Below are 22,029 nucleotides of genomic sequence, written 5' to 3' on the forward strand. Positions count from 1 at the left end.
GGAAGGTTATGGATGATTTGAGGGACAAAACATCCTAATTTCTTTAGAGATCCACTCTAAAGAAGTGAGAGGAAGGCATCAATCACTTGGGAAACTCATGTCATTATCTGAGAAATGATGGATTAAACAGTAACTGCCTCTGATTTTTGTGAAGATTTGATTCAGCAGTTCAGCCTTTGAAGCCCATCTTCAATTGCAGGGTCGTGTCAAGACAGAGGAAAGTTGCAATAACTGTTATTTTCCCGTATTTCGTTATCCGTGATCTTCTGTCTTGAAACACCCAGTGGGAACGCAGCACATGTTTGATAATCACAGTATGACAGTGAGCTAACACCTGAAAAACATGGATGACACACCCAGTGGCTTAAGCCAGACATCTTTAACACCTTACCATTACAGCCGATGCTCATTCAGGCTCTGGTCGGCTCTTCAGCTTGATGCTTTTTTTTTTTTTATCAGTCTGTGAAACATCACAGCATATCAAAGGTGACCAAACTTTAGAAGTTATGCGGGGAGAAAATAACGTCTGTGGGTGAAACTTGAGCTGCAGGTCTGATGAAGACAGTTTGATGATTTTCTCAAACAGGAAAATGGTCGGGAAGTCCCTGATAGCTGGTGTGGTGGTCCTTCTGGTGGCCACCGTGAGCCTGTTCTTGGGGGTCTTCATGGGCTTAGGGAGGAAAAACTCGCCTCCCCCCTCAGACTACTACTACTCAAAGGCCGCCGTGGCTGCTGATGCAGGAAAGTGCTCAGAAGTGGGGAGGTAAGAGCAAAGCATATGTTGAGCTACGTGTGTGTGTGTGTGTGTGTGCTGCATGTGTGTGTGTGTGCTACTCATCCGGTAAGTGCATTCTTGTGTTTCCAGGGACATTTTGAAGAGAAATGGCTCAGCTGTGGATGCTTCCATCGCCGCCCTGCTATGTGTCGGCCTTTTGAACGCCCACAGCATGGGCATCGGGGGAGGGCTCTACTTTATAATATATAATGCTTCCACAGGTGAGTGCGTACCGCAGGTCAAGAGGTCACAACTGAAGAAAAAGTACGGGCACTTTCCCATCACTCCTCGCTCTCTGCCGAACAGGGATGGTGGAAACAATAGACGCAAGGGAGACGGCGCCCATGAACGCCACTGAAGACATGTTTGGCAACAACACTAAACTCTCTCGCACAGGTACCGACTAGCTGTGTGCTCGCAGAGTGTTTTCCAGCAACAGATTGCATTTTTGCTTCTGTCTATCCTCTTCAATCTCGAACAGCAAGGGAAGGCTTTAGCGCGAGACATACTCCAGTCTGAAAGTTGTCCACCCAGCTTCTGAGGAGTACTCAGTCTTCTGCTACACTCCTGTCACATCGCTTGCTCTATTTATGATAGGATCATTCAAATAAAGCAGCAGAAGGTGTTAAATATAGGCAAGCAACAATGCCTTGTGTGCTTTCACTTTAATCAGGAATGTTTGACAAAGACGCGATTTGTCTTTGGACGACAGGTGGATTGTCCATAGCGATTCCAGGAGAGATCCGAGGTTACGAGATGGCACACAGACGGCACGGCAGGCTTCCCTGGAAGGAGCTGTTTGAGCCCAGCATTGCTCTGGCTCGTGACGGTTTCCCCATCGGGAAGGCTCTGGCTCACGCCATCTTTAAGAGCAAAGAATCCATTCAAGGAGACGCCAACATGTGGTGAGGGGGAACAGAGAGAGCTGGCTTTGACAAAGTCTCCGTAAAAAACCCAAAAAGAAGCAACTGCTGATTAGCTTTAAACATTTGTTCAAAACTCGTTAGAGAAGATAGTAGGAGCCTCATCCTTGTTCACCGACTGCAAATTTCGCAACATAAATCTTCACATCCAAACTGTATAGTGTTTGTCAATAAAAGTCTTATTTTTATAAAGTTATTGAGATGAGCTAGCAGTGCCTTGGTAGTTACTGCTCTCACCTCAAACAGTATAAAATCCTGGTTTGAACTGCGCATTCTGAAGTTTGCTTGTTCTGTCTAGATTAATATCTACAGAGCATTTTTTCTACCCAGGCATTTGTGACTTCTCACTGGGTCTCCAGCTTGCACTGGGTTAGCTAGCGGCTCTGGACAAGTCACCATTCAGTCAAACTTTATTCAGCCAAAGTCTGAATTTTGAAAGTCGTTAGCAGTGATGTTAGCAAACAGTTAGCTAGTTAGAAAATAGATAGCAATTTATAGCTTAATGGGACAAATGTGTGGTGTGAAGTAAAGTTTGCAACCCAACCCACTGCCCTTCACATCTTTAAACAGCATCGTTTTCTCATCTTGCCATTACTTGTTTCATTGTGTCAAGTCGTTTGAGGTTTAAAATGGCGGCCGGTCAGAAACGATGAGGCTCCTTCTTTTCTCTACTGAGGCTTTGTGGGCTCAAGGTTCCACATTTTCAGTCTTGCTGTCTTTGTCTCTGACAATTTTCATAATAAAGCAACATCTTTATTATGTTGCTTTTTTCTTTTTTTGTTGTTGTCATTTTCACAGTGAGGTGTTCTGTGATTCTGAAAAGAGAATCCTGAAAGAAAATGATATCGTCAAATTCCCCAAGTTGGCAGAGACGTATCAGAGGATAGCGGACGAGGGGCCTGATGTGTTTTACAACGGGACCATGGCACAGAGCATCGTGGAGGACATCCAGGCGGCAGGTGCAGTGCTCAGTGTGTTTACTTTTAAAGTGAAAGAAAGTGGAAATTAATCAAAACATTCAGAGGAGCCCTAATGAGGTTGCACAAAGTCTTAAAAATAGCCCTCTTGTTTGAGTAGCATTAATTACATGTAGGTGTCAGAGTTTCATTTTGTCATCAGGGCAGCATTGTCTTGTCCTATAAGATTTCACAAAGTTGGTGCACACAGAGAGCCATCGTTCATTTTAAACATTGTCTTTCTTAAGTTTCCTCTGCAAGTTTTCTAAAGGCTTCTGGTGTGAGATTAAGACAGCAGCAGATGGTGGCCGATTTTATGTCTGTCAAACCATTTCTTTGTTGATTTGGTCATGTGTTAGTACATTTGCCAATTTTGACAAATTTTCAAGTAGAGCCCACCTTTATTTTTATACAAAGCATGAAGAGAAACAGATCTACAACGTCACAGACCTTCACTTGAAGGTCCTCCAGGACTATGGAGCACGTTCCTCCGTAGTCCTGGAAGAATAGGCGCTTTTCCCAAATATTCTTCCTTGGTTTTCTGCTAAGTCCATCTTGAGGGATTTGTTACAAAAAGAATCTTATTCTTTGACCAAAGCACTGTTCCACTTAAAATCCCAGTGCAGCTTAGACAACTTCACACTCTTAAATTGACAATGATAGGACAGAGACAGATTTTTTTCCATCTGATTGGCAGTTCTGCAGCATGTCATTGCTGTTGCACCCAAACTGCTACACTTTGCTGCAATTTTCTAAACAGGAAACTTTCCGTCTTCTGCTATCTTAATTTGTACCCCAAAAGGACAGAAGGCGAAGGTTTGCTGACTGCGTGTCCTTTGATTAACTTAAATTTTATTTATTTCCAAGCGATGACAAAATGTCCTAATATGAGATTTTTTTTTTTTAAGTAAAAGTACTCAGAAAAAGGATGGGATTTTCAAGCAAACAATTTGCACAACACAAACATCAAGAAGTAGAGTTAAAACAAACAACGTGAAATGGGTTCTCAGCGGTTTCATCCGTGTTCCAGGTGGCATCGTCACGCTCGACGACTTGCTGGAGTACCAGCCTGTGCTGAACGAGAACCCTCTGAAGCTGAATGTTGGGGAATACACCATCCACGTTCCAGATGCCCCCTCCAGCGGGCCCGTGTTGGCGCTCATTCTCAACATAGTGGACGGTGAGCAGGCCGGCCGAGCGTTTGGGCAGCCACGCGGAAGAAAGGATGTCAGGTTTCCCCAGGTTGTCCCGGGAATGTTTCCCCGCCTGCTGTGGAGGCAGAAAACACTTGCGCTTGCCAGACAGAAATGCACCCTCACAGCTCCATCTGCTGTAGCAGGGAAGTGCGTTCCCAACAGCAAGGAGATAACCTTGCAGCATTAATGTTGCACAAGGAAAAACTAGGACATACCTATAGATTGGCAACCATTGTGAGTTATGAAACAATTTAAGTAAAATGTGAATATTTAATTAAGTTCATACAGAATAAAATAATACGTATACAAATCTGTTTGTTGTTAGGAAATGTTCACAAGTTGATAACTAGTCTGATTTCCTACTTATCCCTTAAAATGAGGGATTTTCATCTTATCCCTCAAAATGAAAATGATTCAATCTGCTTTAGAAAATCTATTCATTTTACTCGTAAACTTAAAATACATTTTCCAGCGAAGGAAAAGGAGAGGACACCTCTACCTGCCAATAACTAGTGTAGCCATCTATCAGTCTTTGACTTTGGAGAGTTTGTCCCAGCCCTCACTCTGAGCTGAGAGACGATTGAGGGATTCAAACTTTGACAAGACAGACAACTTTCAAATTCTTCGTCTTCATCCAATTTTCGGTAGGTTTTGGGCACATATCCAAACCAAGACTCTTCAAAATAAGTGTTAGGTTCTTGTCCTGCAATGTTGGATTTAGTTTATACCAAACATGTAATCTGTTCTGGTGTACATCAAAATTTTTTTTAACTCATTTGTCCAAGAAAAGAAAGAGTCCTGGTCCTAGTTTATGTTCTCTCCAGCAAGAGTTTTTTCTCCCCTAAAACGTAAACATCTAAAGTTTCTATTTTGATCAAACTGACACCCACTCCCATATGAACGAGAGTCGTCTGTAGATTCTATAATAACATTTTAGGATTTTTTTAGACTTCCTTTAGCATCTTTTGGTCTGGTTTTGAGGTGAAGTTTCTTGGGCGACCAAAACTCAAGGATTTCTGACCATTTAAGCTCATCTGGAACAGCAATCCTCTGCTTATGTGTACCTGATGTGATATTAACGTCAGGATTAATCTCTTGGTGTCCTATTTGAACAAATGTAATTCGGGCTTCGCAAAAGGTTTTAAAAAGTCTTTTCTTCAGTTTGTCTGGAAATAACTGGATTTGTCAGCATCATCAAAACTGATCAAACGGTCATCTGTGTCAAAATATGTTAGAAAACATATGGTTTCTATGTATACATTGAATTTTCACGCAACTGCATGTTTCTGTTTTTGCAGGGTACAACTTCACGGACACAAGTGTCTCAACAGCCGAAAAGAAAACTCTGACCTACCATCGCATCGTTGAGGCTTTTCGCTTCGCCTACGCCAAGAGAAGCAGGCTGGGCGACCCCCGGTACCTCAACATCACTGATGTAAGCTCGCCCAATTTGTGCTTTTTAATCACGCCTTTCCGATTTAACCGGAACATCTGCGGCCCCAGCTGCTTGAGAGCCTCTCATCGTCACCTCCGTTTGTTTTCTTCTCGAACACTGACCTGTTTTTTTTCCCTTTCTCTCTCCACCGTCTCAGCTGATCCACAACATGACCTCAGACTACTTTGCTGACGGCATACGAAGTAAAATCACGGATGACACAACCCACCCAGATAACTACTATGAGCCAGAGTATTTTGTTCCAGAAAACCACGGCACAGCTCACCTGTCTGTCATAGCCGAGGACGGAAGTGCAGTTGCTGCCACCAGCACCATTAATTTATAGTGAGAGTCCTAAATGTTCCAACTTTTCAAGACACTTGATTTAGGTAGACAGATAAACAAAAAGAGTCGCTTTTGCTTCGCAGCTTTGGGTCTAAAGTCATGTCTCGGTCCACGGGAATCATTTTCAACGACGAAATGGACGACTTCAGCTCTCCGTACATGACCAATGGATTCGGGATCCCGCCATCACCCAACAACTTCATTCAGCCAGGTTTGACCAAACCAACCAATCACGCTAAAAAGTCTGGTTTGAATTTGTATACGGTCCGCTGTACCCTCAAATCAAATACAGTGAAAACAAAAGTCGCCTGATCTCAAGTGGAGTCCACCTGCGTGAAACGTAAATTCACTGTGAACACAGCGGTTCTGTGAAGTCGACAGAGTCAAGAGATTCACATAGACTCAGGAACACAGCAGCAGGTCAGGGATGAACTTGTGCAGGATTTGAATGCACAGTTTGATGACAAAACAATTTCCCAGGCATCCGGAGTGTTATGGTCCAACCAGTAAAGCACAAGGACACACAAAAAAATAGATATTTTCTATTATTTCTCAAAAAAATACTTCACAAAAGACAGTCGTCAACAAATCTAAAACATATATCAAAATGGGCCCAAAAGAAATCATCAACTGAGGCATACCTAACTCAGGATAACAAACCAAAACTGACCTCACATGATGAACTCAGGGGAATTTATACACAAAGGCTAGTAGACACAAACGAGGAGGGGTGGGAGAGAAGACAAAGACAAATGATGCATAAACATAAACAGCTAATTCAAACAAACACATTTTGACTACAACTCAACTATAAAAACGTACCAGAAATATTTTAGCATCTGTGCTATTAGCAGAGAGAGGCGGGTTCTTCAACATGAAGTCCCCGCTTCCAGCAGCCTGATGGATTGTTCCACTTCCTGGTTTGCCTTACAACCAGGCCTTCAAACTCAGCAAAACAAATTCAAACAAACATTAAGGGGTTTACTAAATGTGTAAACAATTTCATCCAATAACCACCACAAAAAGAGTAAAATTCTAAATATATTGTGTGAAAACATTTAAATAAGTACTGTCACTGTTGAAAAGATGGAGGAACCTCTACACTGAGACAGACACTTTCTGATCTCCAGTTGGACACTCTGGGTATTTGGACAAAATCCAAAAAATATACATAAATGCTTGTCATTTTAACATGACCAAAAACACCAGTTTTGCAAGGCACTATAGAACCACGTTCTGTTTCTGTGTTGTAGGTAAAAGACCCCTGTCCTCAATGTGTCCAACAATCATCTTTGACAAAGACAACAAAGTGAAGATGGTCGTCGGAGCATCCGGAGGAACAAAAATCACCACGGCCACCGCTCTGGTGAGTACGGCTCGGCCGCTCTCGTCTCCTGTGGATTCCCGCTCTGCGTCCTGCAAAACTTACGTAACGTGTCGTGGCGGCAACAGGTTATCCTCAACTCCCTTTTCTTCAACTATGACCTAAAGAAAGCCGTGATGGAGCCGCGCGTTCACAATCAGCTCAACCCCAACATGACGGTGGTGGAGCAGGGCTTCGAAAAGGTGAGCCAGGCATGGACGCAAAACGGCAGGAAAGAGAGGAAGAGTTAGCAGTGATGATACAAGGTCAAACAAGTGACCTTTCAGTAACTCCTAATAGGTGAATCTGAAACTGTTGCAAAATGTCAAAACAAGTTTTGAAAAGCTTTTAAAAAGGCAGAGGCCTTAAATTAACTTTCTGAATATAACTTTATTCGGTGCATTTCTGCAGCGCAACAACTAGTATCACATATTTAAGCATTACATGGTAAGACTGATACTTTAGCTTAAGATTCCCTCTTGAAATCTGAACTCCACTCGACCTCAAGAAAGATTTTGGTTGGATTTGCTCTCAACCAATTGTTTTTTTTTTGTACTTTTGTTTTTATATTGTTTTGGTTTATCAACTTATTATGTCGTAGGATTTAATAAAAAAGTTTGAAGGTAAGAACACCTTCAAACTGTTTTATTTTAGATGAAATATCAAAATTAAATAAGTTTCAGTATTGGCGATACTTTCCCTCGTTTTACTTGATATCGGATCAATATCAAAACATGAAGTATTGTATACATCCCATCTACAGCAAATATTCAAACAATATGTATTGTGTTCGCAATATTTTTTTCAAAAACGTTATTGTTTTCAATAATCTTATGAATTCATTACTCGGTATCTGTGCAGAGCGTCCTGGAGGGGCTGGAACAGAAGAACCATGTGACGCAAACACTGAGGACTCCAGACTCCGTGGTCCAGGCTGTCGTCCGGCAGGGAGAGCGTCTCTGCGCGGAGTCCGACCCCCGGAAAGGAGGCTATCCGGCCGGATACTGAGTTTCCACAGAGACTCTGACAGAACCAGAAAACTTAAGGGAACTGCACCGAGGAATGAAGCTATGTTTACACTAGAGACGCCGCTCCTCTGCTGCCGAAACATGGGAACTGACTCAATCTTAAGACCTGTTTTTCGGCTAAACTTCTCCTTTTATAAATTATTTTTGTGTGTGTTTGAAAGTAAAGTAAGACGTCGTGGCTGGTTTAACACTCGGATGCTGGTCAGGAAAATAAACTGTAGGGATTTAAGCAGAAGCCAAAGGTTCCAGCCGGATCTATTCACTTCTGAAACAACACGGCTGCATTTCCAACGGACGCCTGATGACGCCATGTCAACTTTGGGCAAGTTACCAATGCGGCATTTTAACCCGTTTTGTAATATAATAATAAAAAGTAATTATACTGTAACTGCCTGGGAAGGAGAACTACAGGTCTGATGGGAAGGAGAACTACAGGTCTGATAAATTCAGAGCGAGGACTTCTCAGCTGGTTCCGCCTCGAACCAAAGCTCAACTTGTTTTCTACTCGACAGTGAAGCTGTTATTTCTTGTTTAATATCGTAGAGAGGTTAAGTGAATGTATAGCATCTTCCGAAATAAGAAAACATTTTCAGATATATTTTTCTAAACATGCATTGTTCCTATGCTATGTTTTGTTGCCATGCTTGTTATTAAAACACTGAGAAACAGAAATATGTGTCTCATATGAGAACTGAAGGAAAACGGAGCCTGAAGGCATCACCGCAGCCACCATGGGACAGAGAGCAGAGGTTTGAGACACGTTAACAGGGCCTCCATGACGTTTCTATACGAAACTTCAGTTTTTGATGTTTTTATAAACATTTTCCAAATTGGGTTTTATATTTCTTTAAATTCCAAGTCAAAATAACACAGTGCTGAAGTTGGCTCCTGATTCGCTGTTGTGGTGAAAGGTTATTTCAGGGTTTGGCACCAGGAAAAGAAACAAAGTTGTATTAAAATAATAAAAAAAAGACCAAACTGGAATTTCAAATCTTCACTTCACTTCACAAAAAATCAATAAACAAAATTGGTAAATTGCTGCTAAACACCAAACTCAAAAAGTGGGAATCCGGTTTAAAAGCAAGAAGCTTAAAGGTCAGGAGGCAAACAAACACAAAACAGCAACACAATGTTCTTCATTTGAATGAGTTTCTCTATCAGTGAGTCGGGATCTTGAGCTGTGGGGAACCGTCGATAGTTATCCCAGTAAGAATCCAAAGAAAATATTTTGTTTTTATCAGCTTTTGAAAAAAAAAAAAAACTTTTTGAAACTAGAATGAATTTTGTCTTGCAAAGCCATTCTTTTTATGAGCATTTTCTAATTACTCAGACCTAAAAAGTGCTAAAAATCATCTTCCAGGCTCTTCAACTCTGTGATGGAACAACACGACAGGTATTTTACCTTTGCATATATTATTATAATAATTTGCAATTGTGTTTTGCATGTTATGATCTTATTTTCCAGTTATTATCAGAGGATTTAGAGCCTTAGGAAGCCGACAGATAAGGAACTTAGAGGTGCTTTTTTTTTTTAGAAAGTTAATGTCTTACACATTTTCAGGTAAATTGCTTCGTTATAAAGTGGGAGGCTTGTTTCTGCTTGTTTTTGACAAACGCCCCAAGGATGAAAAAAACAATAATTTATGCAAACTAAATGTAATTTCAAAGTCAGTGAACACACACTCTTTTCCCTCCTGTACACCCGAAGCACCAGCAGTGAAATACATGTTAAAACATGTAAATCCAGGCGCTGCAAGGCCTGGAGCTTCCTCGTTATGCAACGTTTCCACTGTTAAAGGCAGCTCTATCCTATCTGGGATTTGCATGGTAAACAAGGCTACAGCAACATTATACAATTCAACTGTTTATCCATAGGAAGAGAAGCGAAGCAGACATATTTTAGACAAGTCAAGAGAACAAATCAGAGCATTGAGGATGGAGATTAAGAAACTTCAGCTGAAATATCCAGAGCAAAACAGTCAAAGAAAAGATTAATACAGATCCGAGCTGCAGCGTCACATCATGGCTTCCTCCTTCAGCTTCATCGGTATTCTGGAGACAAAAATAAATCGGCCAGGCCTCTGAAACACATTCGCCCTGCGTCCCTCGTTCATCAAAACATGGAAGAGGACTGAGCGAGTTCCCGATGAACTTCAAACACCTTCTTCCTCCAGGGAGCGACCTGTCCAGCTGCACGCGATTCATCACTCAAACCTGAACCGTGCCACACAAATCAAGACGCAACGTACAGACTCTCGCCTACTGCTCTTTATTCATGACTCCTGTCACCGTTTTGTTGAAACAACACTAACATTTTGTGCTGCAAGTTCCTCGACAACCTCTGGTTCAAATAGAAACGGTTAAGAAATGAGATGTTCACGCCAAACACACCAAATCTTACACAATATTTTTGGCATAGTTTCAGTCCACAATATCTTCATACACTTGGAAAAAGGTGAAGCAAACGAGTAACAATTTGGCAAGAAGTAGGAGCTTGTTTTAAGTCAACAATTCCCTACTATTGATAAAAATATTTCAACTTATAATAAATGTGAAATCTGCCTGTTAAAATAAAATAGTACTTTTATTTTTTCTTTTACCAATATTTAGGGATTACTGACTAAAAACAAGTTCCTAAACGTAATTTGTAATTTATTTATGATATTTATACCAGAAACTAAACATACTTGGTGAGATCGTGGTCTTTTTGCTGTGTTTTAGTGCCGAGACAAATCAGGACAGGGCTCCTAGTGGTGAGCCGCGGTGCTGCACGTGTCGTGTCGGGAGGTAATGCAACCGGCCTGATGATGCTGTGAGGGCAGAGCTCTGTCAGAGCTGCATGAAGACCGGTGGGGCTGGGGACTGCAGCTCCTGGTCCAGCAGCCTGAAGTTCATGGCGCTTTTGTTGCTCTGCGCCGTCTGTCCAAGCGAGCGGTGGAGCTGCGCCTGGAGGTAGCGGACGTCCCGAAGGCGCTCCTTACAGTTCAGGCTGGAGAAATAAGACTCGGCCTCGCTGAGACAGTCAACAGCCAAAGCTGCCGAATGCTGACCTGCCAGGAGACGAGAAGAAGAAGCAGAGAGTCAGATGATGTAAGATCTTCCACGTGGCATGAGCAGATTCAGGGGGTTAAAGGTCACCTAGATGGCCCTGTCCTTCTAGCCTGAAGCCTGCAACAGCCATGTGACAGCGCGCTCCCAGCAGCATGGCGCGGCCTTTGTCGATGACAGCTCCGTGGGCGAGGATGGGCTCCATGGCTTCATGGAGAACAGTCAGCGCCTGGCCAGGGATGCCCAGCATGAGCTGGAGGAGGAAGAGATAGAATCACCTGATCTGGTCACGGGATTAGAGGAGTCAGATTATTTCAGTTGTACATTATCTTTAGTCCAATTGATGTTTTCTTTTACTTTTAGTACTTGGCAGTGGTGGGCATACTTCCACTAACCTGCAAACAGCTAAGCAAATTTTTCGCTTAGCGCTTTAGCTAACTGAAAATCTATTTGCTTTTTTGATTACATCCTAAAGCGCTAATTTACTTCAATGTGTTGTAAACTTTCAGTCGAATCTGTGCTGACATTGTACTTATTGATGTTGATATCCATGCTCTTATTTTGAAATAGTAGTAGTTCTGCTTCCTCTCCTTTATTTTCCCCCCAATAACTTTCTTTGAAAACATGAGACTACACTACAGGAACAAAAATAAATTGTAGAAAACAAGGCGTAATCATAAACACCATATCAAAGGGCATTACAGAAACTGTAAATTCTGATGTTAAAATGATATTGGTTCTTGAGCATTGCAGTCTTTCAAGGGCAGATATCATTTGAATTAAGTTAGCGCTTTAGAATTAGCTTCCTCTAATTACCGTGATTTGCTAAAAATGCGCTTTCACAAAATTTGTTTTTCTTCCAACTTCTTTATTTAACAGTTTAAAGCACAAAATGATGCTGAACTAATTTTAATAATTAGAGCCTTGTGGTTAGTGCAACTAATGTTTTAACTAGTGATGCCCACCACTGGTATTTGAAAACCAAGACATTTTTTGAGCACTCATCTATGAATAATTTTTAGCTTTTCTGCTTATTTGGTTTTATTTACTTTTCCAAGTTTATTATTAGTAAATGCCCAATCAGGCATCAAGTCTGTAAACTAAATACAGAATGACCGAAAGTCTCCCTATTTATTTTATACATCAATTTGACAAACACTTTTCTGTTCTATATTTCCAAAGCAGATTTATTCTACATGTGCATAAAACTTGTAATCACGCCAGCGAGTTCTGGAAACATTCGAAAACATTTACTGTGAAGCTTAAAATCTTGCAAACCAATCTGCTTCGGTTGTGAGCCAATGCATGGCAGCTTTCGTCCAGCAGTAACACCTCCCACGCTGCGTGGAGGCTGCTGCTGGACGGACACAGCAACAGGCTTTCTTGTTGTGGCTGACCTGAGTGAAGGCCAGATGAAGGATGGCCTCTGAGGCCAGGGACTGCAGGTGGTGCTGTCTGGCCAGAGCCAAGGCCTGCAGGAGGAGAGGAAGAGCCGTGGAGAAGCTGGACGACTCCCAGTGGAGCTCGGCGGTGGACAGCATCACTCTGGACGGCGCAGGCAGCATGCGGGAGGAAGGCGACGGTTAAAATCCGACTTGCCGTATTACGTCTGGTGCTTTTTCTTCTTCACGCTGCAGATTATTACAACGAGACGGTGTGCAAGAGCAACGTAAGAGCCGAACCTGATGATGATCTCCGTGCACTTGGTCTTCTCACAGTGAACCTGCAGCTGCTGCAGGATGCTGTAGGCCTCGGTGCTGCGGTTCAGGGCCTTCAGAACTTGGGCTTTCCTGCCGATACATAAGCTTTAAACACTGCAGCATAGATAATCTCTCCAGGACGGTGTAATGGATTGTTGTGATAGTAAAGGCCGACGATTACTAGCTATGTTTCCATAACAAATGTGCGCAAATCTTTACTTATATTCTGTTTATATCAAAAAAATACAAGGTAGCTATGATACTGTGAAATAAAAATAAATTAAAAATAAATTAAAATGAATGCATCATGTCCCAAAAAATAAGAACGCCATTCAAGTTAACGTAAACTATGCACACAGTATAAGCAAATCCTACAGAAAATCTCAAAAATGATTCTAAGGAAAAGAATCATTTTGAGGTCGACAGAGATTGGTCAAAATTCAGCTGTGTTGCAGTGATTGGTCAGGAACGAAGGAAGTACAGAAAAAAATGGCAATAACTTGTGAAAATGTCAAGTCCAGGCAAAATTTGCAATTGGTGTGTGTATTTGAAGTAATGGCTTAATAACACCAGAACTTCCTAGAGGGACGGAAGTAGCTTTTGTGTGTGGTTTGGCATTACCTGTACAGTCCCTCTGTTTTGTTTAAAGCAGACATGGCCTTTACAAGCGGCTCCGCTAAGTGGTACTTCCTGTTGTTCATGTGTCTCTCAAACTGGATTTTCAGATCACAAAGCATCCAGAGCTGAAGATAGGAGGAATACTAAAGTTAAAGGATCTTAGGTTGGACATTTAAACATATAATATGCAAGTACTTGTGGTAAATTAAATTCATATCTGCCAGGCTGTGAGCTAATGTATTAGAGCAAAAAGAAAAATACCTTTGAATGTTGAGTGTGAGGAGGAAACTGTTCCTTCAGATGCTGAAAAATCTCTGCAGTTGCACTGTACAACCCCTGCATCAAAACGAGACAGACAGGAGACGGAGTCCAGTGTTTACAGTCCAGCCACAAGCTGCAAAGTAAGGCTGTTTAACATCCGCTACCTAGCCGCTAGTGAGACGAAAACACTGCTTCCCAGTGAAAGTCGAGACAGAGAGCAGGGGCAGCAGCGTTACCTGTTCGGCGTGCAGCTCGGCCAGGTGGCACAGAGCCACAGCGAACGCCTCCGTATTGTTCTGATGGACCCCGAAGTTCACCGGTTCCAGGCTGCTCATGTTGAGGAGGAGCTGGGCCTGCTGCAGAGCCATGGTGCTGAGGAACGTAACGGAGGTCACATTAAAGCAGCAACATGTAGTGCTGATAAACAACATGGTTGTCTCCGTGTTGTGGCAGTAAGCTGTGAAACAGATAATCTGTGAAAATGTTGATCTCCTTCACCTTCCGCCATCTGCAGAAATGCACCGCTCCCGGTCAGAAACAACCAATCAGAGCCAGGAGGAGTGCTGTCAATCACACTTGTAAACACTCTGCACAATGAGTTAATGGCAAAGACACAATTAACCTTTCCTGAAAAACTGTTAATTAGCTTTAACATTCACCAGATTTCTCTTTATGAACTAGCTGTAGGAGGAGAGTGTGAGCAGCATGTACACGAGGTTGATTGACAGTGCTAAAACTCTCCTCCCGGCTCTGATCGACTATTTTTGATCAGGCGGTGTATTTCTGCAGATGGCAGTGGGACCGCAGGGAGAAACCATAGGAGTTTTTTTTCCCCCACAAATGATCTGTTTCATATTACACTGTCATGAAATAGTGACAGTTTTAATACATATGAAAAAATATGCATTTTTATAAAAGTTTCATTCCGCAGCTTTGAAATAATTTATAAGCGGGTTTGCTTTTGAATAGTGTACATTATTTCATCACTGGTGTTTAAAGTCATGGGTGAATGGACTGGTGTTAAAACAAACATCTGTATTGTAAAACAGCTGGTTTGAACTTTACGGTCATGTAAATATTAGAGCCAGTATGAAGAAGATCCTCACCTCTTGCCGTACATCCTCCATATGGACGTGGTCTGAGCCAGGCTGATCTCGATCAGCTCCGACAGGCTGTGCTTCCAGTGCAGGATCTCCGTGTCCTTCAGAGCATCCATCAGCTTGTGCGCAGCCTTACCCTGCATCGCCCCCTGCTGGACCAGCGACTGAATGTCCAGAGATCCCAGGTACTGGAGAGGAGAGGAGAACAAGTCGGACATGTTGGCGACAGATGTCAACCTCAGGTGGGGGAAGTGACCTGGTCATAAACAACTGGAACCGATTGTCACACATAATAAGTACTTAATACAAAGAAAGAACTGATTCCACTGGATGCTCACAGAACACACCTCTGCACTTGAAAGGTTTTCAATGGCTTTGGTTCAGTTACATGGATACTTGAAAGGAAATTATTTATCAATTTAGGTTATGTAAAACGCTTCAGACCCAACCAAAACACAACACAAATGTGGAGAAACGGTATTTAAATGTTGGAACTTTCCTGCTAAAAGAAACTCTCTGACCTGTCTGAACTGCATCTGGTTACAATAATTTCTCTTCCGACTGCAGAGAAAGGCTTCAGACACACAAAGCTCACAACTGCTAGAAAGTCTCAGCTCTAACTTGTACTAATGTCAGAAGTTACACATGTACCTGTGCTGAGTATTTTATCAACTGGATGCAATCCTGTTTTATTCCAGCGACATAAATGTATCCTGAGTTCATTCAGGACAAATTTGATTTACTTTTAATTCTACTGAGGTCAGAACAAACTCAAATCGCTTTGTGTTTTTTACTTTCATTTTGAGTAAGTTTCCTGCATGTACAGCCTGAAATTCCCACTAAAAAACAGGTAGAGAAATAAAAATGTTTACCATTAAAATGAAGAATAACTAGATTGTTTTATTTTACAGGTGCAGCTGCCAATATTTTTCTTTTTTTGGTTGGAGTGCTGCGGGTACAACCACTGATGCACAGACTACATATCGAGTGTCAGACACTAAAACTGGCTCTGGACCGGGGGCCCACATCCTTCTAAACCTGCCCTGCTATTAAATCTGAAAGGACTCAATATTTGACGTTTTTTAGCTTTTATTTTTTTTCTTATTTTTTTACTTTCCTAGCTGTAGACCAAGTCTAGTCTCTGAAGGTCAGAGCTTTATCACCATTCTAATAGAAATAAATTAGCCGCTGGAGCTTCTCCAGACATTCATTATACATATAATCAATCTGCTGAATTCAGATAGCCTTATTAATCCAGAAACACTGAAAGCACCACTGATGGAAGCAGACCAAGGAAAACATCTCCATGCTTTTCTTCAGGGGTTTTTAAGGTACACAGTGATATAATGGAGTGACTGAATTCGAGCAATTTTTAGTTCAAACAGTTCAGCCCGAAAGTAATAACAAAATTGACCTTTTTTCTGTCCATGCATAAGGGTTTCATTGAAACTGAAGATTTTCTGAGGAGGTGAAAATTGCAGGTAAAAGAAATGATAAAGGGTATTCAAAGAAGGATCAAAAATCAATCAACTAATAAATACATAAAAAAACAGTAAGAGTCAGAAAACGTTTCTTTCTGATTTGACTTCAGAAAAAAAAAAAAAAACTTGCATGTCGTTTTACTAAGGTAACCTGATCCAGACACTTCCTCAGAGTGTAGGCTAGGTTCAAAATCATAAAAAAATTAATCTACAGCACGTACAACAGCCGACGCCAAACTACCAAGCTGATTCTCCACTGAAAGGTCATGTTGCACTCACCGGCAGGCAGAAATGAGCGGCCATTTTCACCGAGTCCTGAGTCAACACCGTGCTTTCCGATCCCTTCATGTGCTCCAGAGTGTAGAGCCAGCTCTGGGAGAGAAATCTTCATGACGATCAAACCATTCATGACGACATTACTGTAGAGTCGGAGCATAAAACTGTTTGTTTTACCAGACAATGCTGTAAGCACACGTGGTCGTTGGACTCCTGGGCAATGCGGATGGCCTCCTGCAGAGCCAAGTCGGCCTGCTGGCTGAAAGAACCAAAACAACAGCAGGAAAACATTTTTTCATTCTGTCCGAACAAACTCAAACTGCGCCCTCCAGCTCTGCACTCACTAGTGGCCGAAGCGGCAGTGCAGGCTGGCCAGGTTCAGCGCGGCGTAGCGGAGGCTTCGGCCGTAGCCCTCTTCTCCGTTGCTCTTTCCCTCGTTGCTGGAGAGGATGAGGCGGTCGAAGTAATGCAAGAGGCTGTGAGCAGAGAGGAAGATGTCCTGGACTCTCATGCTGTTCAGGTAGTTCAGGTAATGCTGTAGAAGGGAGGAGGAGCAGAGAGCTGATGTAGGAAGCGCACCGTCACTCAGGTAGCATAAAAATAACGCCTTTTCAAAGTATGCAAGTACAACTCTTTCACAAAACCGTCCAGCACTCTGAATTGCTCCATTGTTGAAATGTGCAACATAAATAAACTTGGTTGATTGACAGACTGATATCTATCTCCTGATAAATATAACTAGGCATATTTGTTGAATCTTTATTTTGATTAATAGATACTATAAGGAGAATGAGAGATTTGTGATAGGCATCTATTACACGCATTCTCAACAATGAATCACAAATTCAATTCAACTAAACACAAAAATACTTTATCTCAAAGGGTAATTAAAGGTCATTGTAGCTCCTATCGTCTAGGACTCATGAAAGAGTCACTATGGACGGTGATGTGGGAAGGAATGATATCAAATTTAATATCTCAAGAAGTAGCAGCGGCTACATTTAGCTGCAGATTTTAAGGGAACAGCATGGCCTGCACTGGGAGAAGAGCAAGGTCATCAAAGCTGGTTAATTGGTTGGACAATTTCCTCATGTAGCAAGTTTACAGTTGGCAGCTCTGCTTGCCAAGTTTCTCTTTTAAAATGGCGCGACACAACGACCCCCCATACATTTTTAAAGCCGAGTTTCTTCTAAGCGAGGGAAAAGAGTAGCTGTGTTTGTTCAGTCAGCTGACTGGTAGTACGCAGAGTTACGTCAAGAAAGGGCAGAGCTGGATTAGTCTAAGTTCACACTTTCTCCTGTATCTAATTAAAATGGCTTTAATCCACATGTTGATATTTGCAGTTAAAAGTTCTGCTGGGCCTCACCGCTTCTGCAAAGTCCGGGTTGAACTTCAGCATGTTGTTGAGCTCCTCCTGCAGCACTGCCGGCCTCAGGGCTTTGTTCTCGTCGTTCTTCAGAAGGTAAGCCTGAGGAGGGACGTTCCCAGAGTCAGAGAGAGCCGCAAAAACACATCCGGGTCCCACGGATCCCTCTGAGCGAAATGACAAACGATGCTTCGTTTAGACTTCATCCAGACTCACCTGTCGAGCAAGAAAGTATTCGGCCTGTTTTTGAGAGAGGGGGCCTCGGCTCGGCGTGTTGTCACATCTGAAACAGACACACAATCTGATGTCAACTTTTAAAAACGTAAAGGTAGGGCTGAACTGATTAATTGATCATTGAATTAACTGTCAACTAATTCAGTAATCGACTAACTGAAGTATACAGACTCAAAAAAAAGGCCATCTGTATCAAAAAAAAAAAAAAAAAAAAAAAATATATATATAATAGAGGGTTTTCCCCTAGAAAACTAGAAAACTTGCTGAGCCCGGTGGTTGGGCGCTCGGCACTCATCCAGCGGCCCGTTGTGTTTTTTTTTGTTTTTTCTTTTTGTTTTTATAATCATGTGTTTTTGAAAGATTGGACGATTAACACCTGAACACCAACTGTAATGTCTTAGAAATGAAAATGTTTTAAAAATACTTAAATAAATAAGCAATGCTTAGCCTGGTGGGGGCACTAGTAAAACATGGTGGCCCGCCAGGCTTAAAATATACTGGAGGAAACCCTGTATGCATTTTACATTTAAGACAAAAACACCTGTCTAAATATGTCTTACCCAAAATTCCCCAACTATTATAGTTGTAGCTTCACTTGGTTCAAAATCACTAAAGAAATGCTGTTATTGATATTTAACAGCATTTCATATGTTTGAAGAGGTAGTGATTATTTATTTCCATCTTTTAAAGTGTTTCTAATATTGCAAAAACATTTTTTCTATATCTGATTAACCATCAGACCAATCAATTCCTAAAACAATCAAAGTGATGCCAAACTGCACGTAGTTCAAGACTTCATTTTTGGCTTGACGGTGATCACTAGTGGTTAAAGTTAGACTTCAAAAATGAAACGTGCATCCGGCTGAAAAGAACAGCATCACTAACCGAAGTTCGGACTCATGCAGTGGGGTGTCCAGGTCTTCTTTGTCCGCTCTGTCCCCCACGGTGTCCTCGGTGCTGGTGAGGTCCATATCCGAGTCGTCTGCAGCCAGCGTGGGCACACACACCTGCCTGTCCGTGGGCTTGGCGTAGTGGCTGTGATAATAGTGCTGCAGGGACTTGTACAGCTTGTACACCTGGCTGAAAGACAGCTTGTTGTACGCCAGCAGCATGTGTCGCATGAAAAGACCTGCGGAGCAGAGAGATTATTGGGAAACAGAGGATTTCCAGAGAAAAACAAGGCACCTGCCATATGAAGTTTTACGTACCTACAACGCTGGTTTTGTAAGCCTCAGAATCGAAAGCGGTGAACGGAGTGGGCAGAGTGGAGAAGAAGTACTCCATGTCTTTCAGCTCTCCGTCTGCCATCTCACGCAGCCTGTAAGGATTGGAAGAGACAAGCTCAGCGACCAAACAACTTTTCCGTACTGCAGAGGATTGACGCAAACTATAAAGCTAAATGTTTTTTATAACAAACTACTGTGGCTTTTACTATATGTATGCAGGGCTGCAACTAACAATTATTTTAATAATTGATTGATCCGACAATTAATCAGGTAAAGAAATTGACACATTCTTCAGATTTTTATTACATTTTTTGAGTCTGTATTCTCAAATTAACAATTAACCAAGTACTAAATTAGGTAACGATTACTTCTACAATTGATTCATTACAATTAATTTTGATTAATCGATTGTAATCAGAAGTCTCACCTTGTGGCGCCCCCTACTAGTCGAGGGAGTGTGTTACAAGTTTTTATCATTGACTTCAAATAATTAGTTAACAAATTGAGTTTTTAGGTATTTTTTTAAGTGCAGAAGTAGGATTTATAACATGTAGGTAGAAAATCATTATCTTCCCTGTTCAATTGAATTATTTTTTACATTAAAATGTGCAGAATAGGAGGATGTTCTCAAAGTTGAGGGATTTTAAGACAAGAAGCAGGAAAGAAGAAATTACATTTTAACAGAACAGTAGAAAACACCACCTAGTGTGTTACATTGAGTGGTGTTACATTTACTATCTTTGATGTTACGGAAAACACTCATATAAAATACTCAATAACATGGCGTGTAAGGCACCAAATCAGCATAATCTAAAGCCCAGTAACTACTATCTTTGGCCAAAAAAAGATTAAAGAAGCATAAGAAAATAAAAATTATTTTTGACCATGAAATATTGCTCTGTTGAGAAATATTAACATTTACTCCAATTGTTTGTGCAAACCAGATTAAGAAATTACATATTTTTACCTGTTGAATTACACTGGAAAAAATATGATTTTAGTTTGAGTTTGGATGTTAAATAACACTTTACATACCCCATTTAACTCTGCGGTGCATTCACTTCATGTCGTAAACTAGATGATCTGATCATGATCTTATGCAACAGATACTAGATTATATTCACCAAGACGTTTTGTGGATGTATGTCAGTTTGAATTGAATGATAAAAAAAACATTTATGCATTTAAACTCCTACTGCATCATAAAATGAAATAAAAGTGTCCAATAGGTTGATCTTCATTGTTTATATTTACAACTTAGCATAATAGCGGAACCTGATTGCACACAGATGCAGCTGCAGCACAGACTCACAGTCCTTATTATTAGTTAATCAAGACCATTCTTCATTTTTCTATAATAGTTTTTTATAGCATGTTAAATAGTGACTTATCTGGATAACCTCAGAGTTAGGCAGACCTGCGTTTGACTGCAGAGGCGGTCTGGGGACAACACTCCTCCACAGTCTTCAGGAACTGACCCAGAGTCAGGTCTGGACCCTGGAAAAAAAAGCATAGTGAGCAACACATACGACACTACGGTACATACAAGAAGGTTGGATAGACTAAGCATAAAGAACCGAACCTGCTGGAGCGGCAGGATGAGCTTGTTCAGCCGCCTTCTCTCAGGCAGGGTGATCTTTGAAGAGGTCATCTCATACAGCAGCGCCAGCACGGAGATTTTATATGGACTCACCCAGTCTTTAATGCCGAACACATTAGCGTGGACCACCCCGTTGGTCATCATGGGGTTAAAATACAAACTTTCATGCACGCTCGCCATCCTTAAACGGACCCGGCTCTAAGCTAAAGCCAGCTCGGCGTCCAACATGCAGCGCAGAGGGTAAGCTAGCTACCTCACCGAGCCCCGTTAGTGTCGGGAAAGTCGTCGGAAAAGAGCAAGAATAACTCTGCATTCATCTTAGAAACATAAAGGTTTTAGCTCAAAACGCGGGTATGTTTTAACCTCGTAACAGAATATGCACCGTGCTCCGAAAAATGACACAAGTTGGCTGTTTTGCTTTCAAACCGCCCTCCTTCTGTCGCCTCAAAGAGACGTCATCAAAACGGCAGTGAGAGATTAGCGCGTCCGCCATGTTGTAAGTGGCAAAAACACTTTGGAAATGGCCTCGGGCGAGCCAGGTAATGTGGTTTTCATAATTAAATACCTTCTAGGTTTGACGTTTAGCTCTGCATATAGAATCAATGTGTCTTTTAAACTTACCTATTTAATCTCCAAAAGTATCAGAAAGATGTAGCTTTACAAATCTTTAAGACCAGGTTTAGCTGTCGTTTAGTTCAGTTCTGCTAATTTGTTTTACTAAAAATATTAAGCGTAATACTACTACTACTAGTAGTGATAATCATCATCTTACAATAATTACAGTTGTCATATTCTGCCTATCTACTCACACTTTATTAAGAGACAGAACATTGTCAGCTATAAATCTAACTAAACTTTTCCTATTGAGTTGGGGTTAATTTGGGACACTTCAGAATAGAACTAAACTCACAAAAGTAACAAAACATTTTAAAATTAGCTGCTATTATATTACAATTAGAAACAATTTGAGTACTCCTGAATGATATAAAACAGAAAAAGAAATGTTTTGCTTTAGGAACATTTTTGCTTTTACCTCAAACTTGCCACTCACAATATGGCGCCACCTGGACGCCAATGCGCCTCTTATTGTATGTGAAT

At 41.5% G+C, this 22,029-nt stretch overlaps 2 protein-coding genes across 2 annotated transcripts; one reads left to right on the forward strand and one right to left on the reverse strand.

The window, feature by feature from the left end:
- The first annotated feature begins 428 nt into the window (after window positions 1–428).
- On the forward strand, window positions 429–8,426 carry ggt1a (gamma-glutamyltransferase 1a). The gene is made up of 13 exons (XM_055050841.1): window positions 429–486; window positions 587–763; window positions 866–996; window positions 1,082–1,171; window positions 1,488–1,680; window positions 2,497–2,657; window positions 3,685–3,834; window positions 5,149–5,285; window positions 5,443–5,630; window positions 5,714–5,841; window positions 6,884–6,996; window positions 7,083–7,196; window positions 7,855–8,426. The coding sequence occupies exons 2-13, from the start codon at window positions 591–593 to the stop codon at window positions 7,999–8,001; spliced, it is 1,725 nt and encodes a 574-aa protein (XP_054906816.1). The 5' UTR covers window positions 429–486; window positions 587–590; the 3' UTR covers window positions 8,002–8,426.
- A 1,850-nt stretch (window positions 8,427–10,276) lies between these two features.
- anapc5 (anaphase promoting complex subunit 5) lies at window positions 10,277–21,366 on the reverse strand. The gene is made up of 17 exons (XM_055050840.1): window positions 20,914–21,366; window positions 20,749–20,828; window positions 19,314–19,423; window positions 18,991–19,234; window positions 18,088–18,154; window positions 17,872–17,973; window positions 16,850–17,040; window positions 16,683–16,764; window positions 16,509–16,601; window positions 14,755–14,936; window positions 13,885–14,020; window positions 13,649–13,723; window positions 13,391–13,512; window positions 12,752–12,859; window positions 12,467–12,614; window positions 11,160–11,322; window positions 10,277–11,071 (listed from the first exon to the last, which is right to left on the reverse strand). The coding sequence occupies exons 1-17, from the start codon at window positions 21,109–21,111 to the stop codon at window positions 10,851–10,853; spliced, it is 2,322 nt and encodes a 773-aa protein (XP_054906815.1). The 5' UTR covers window positions 21,112–21,366; the 3' UTR covers window positions 10,277–10,850.
- Between the last annotated feature and the right edge of the window lie 663 nt (window positions 21,367–22,029).

Source organism: Poeciliopsis prolifica, unplaced genomic scaffold, assembly GCF_027474105.1.
Source record: "Poeciliopsis prolifica strain line A6 unplaced genomic scaffold, Auburn_PproV2 SCAFFOLD031, whole genome shotgun sequence".
Taxonomy (NCBI): Eukaryota; Metazoa; Chordata; class Actinopteri; order Cyprinodontiformes; family Poeciliidae; genus Poeciliopsis; species Poeciliopsis prolifica.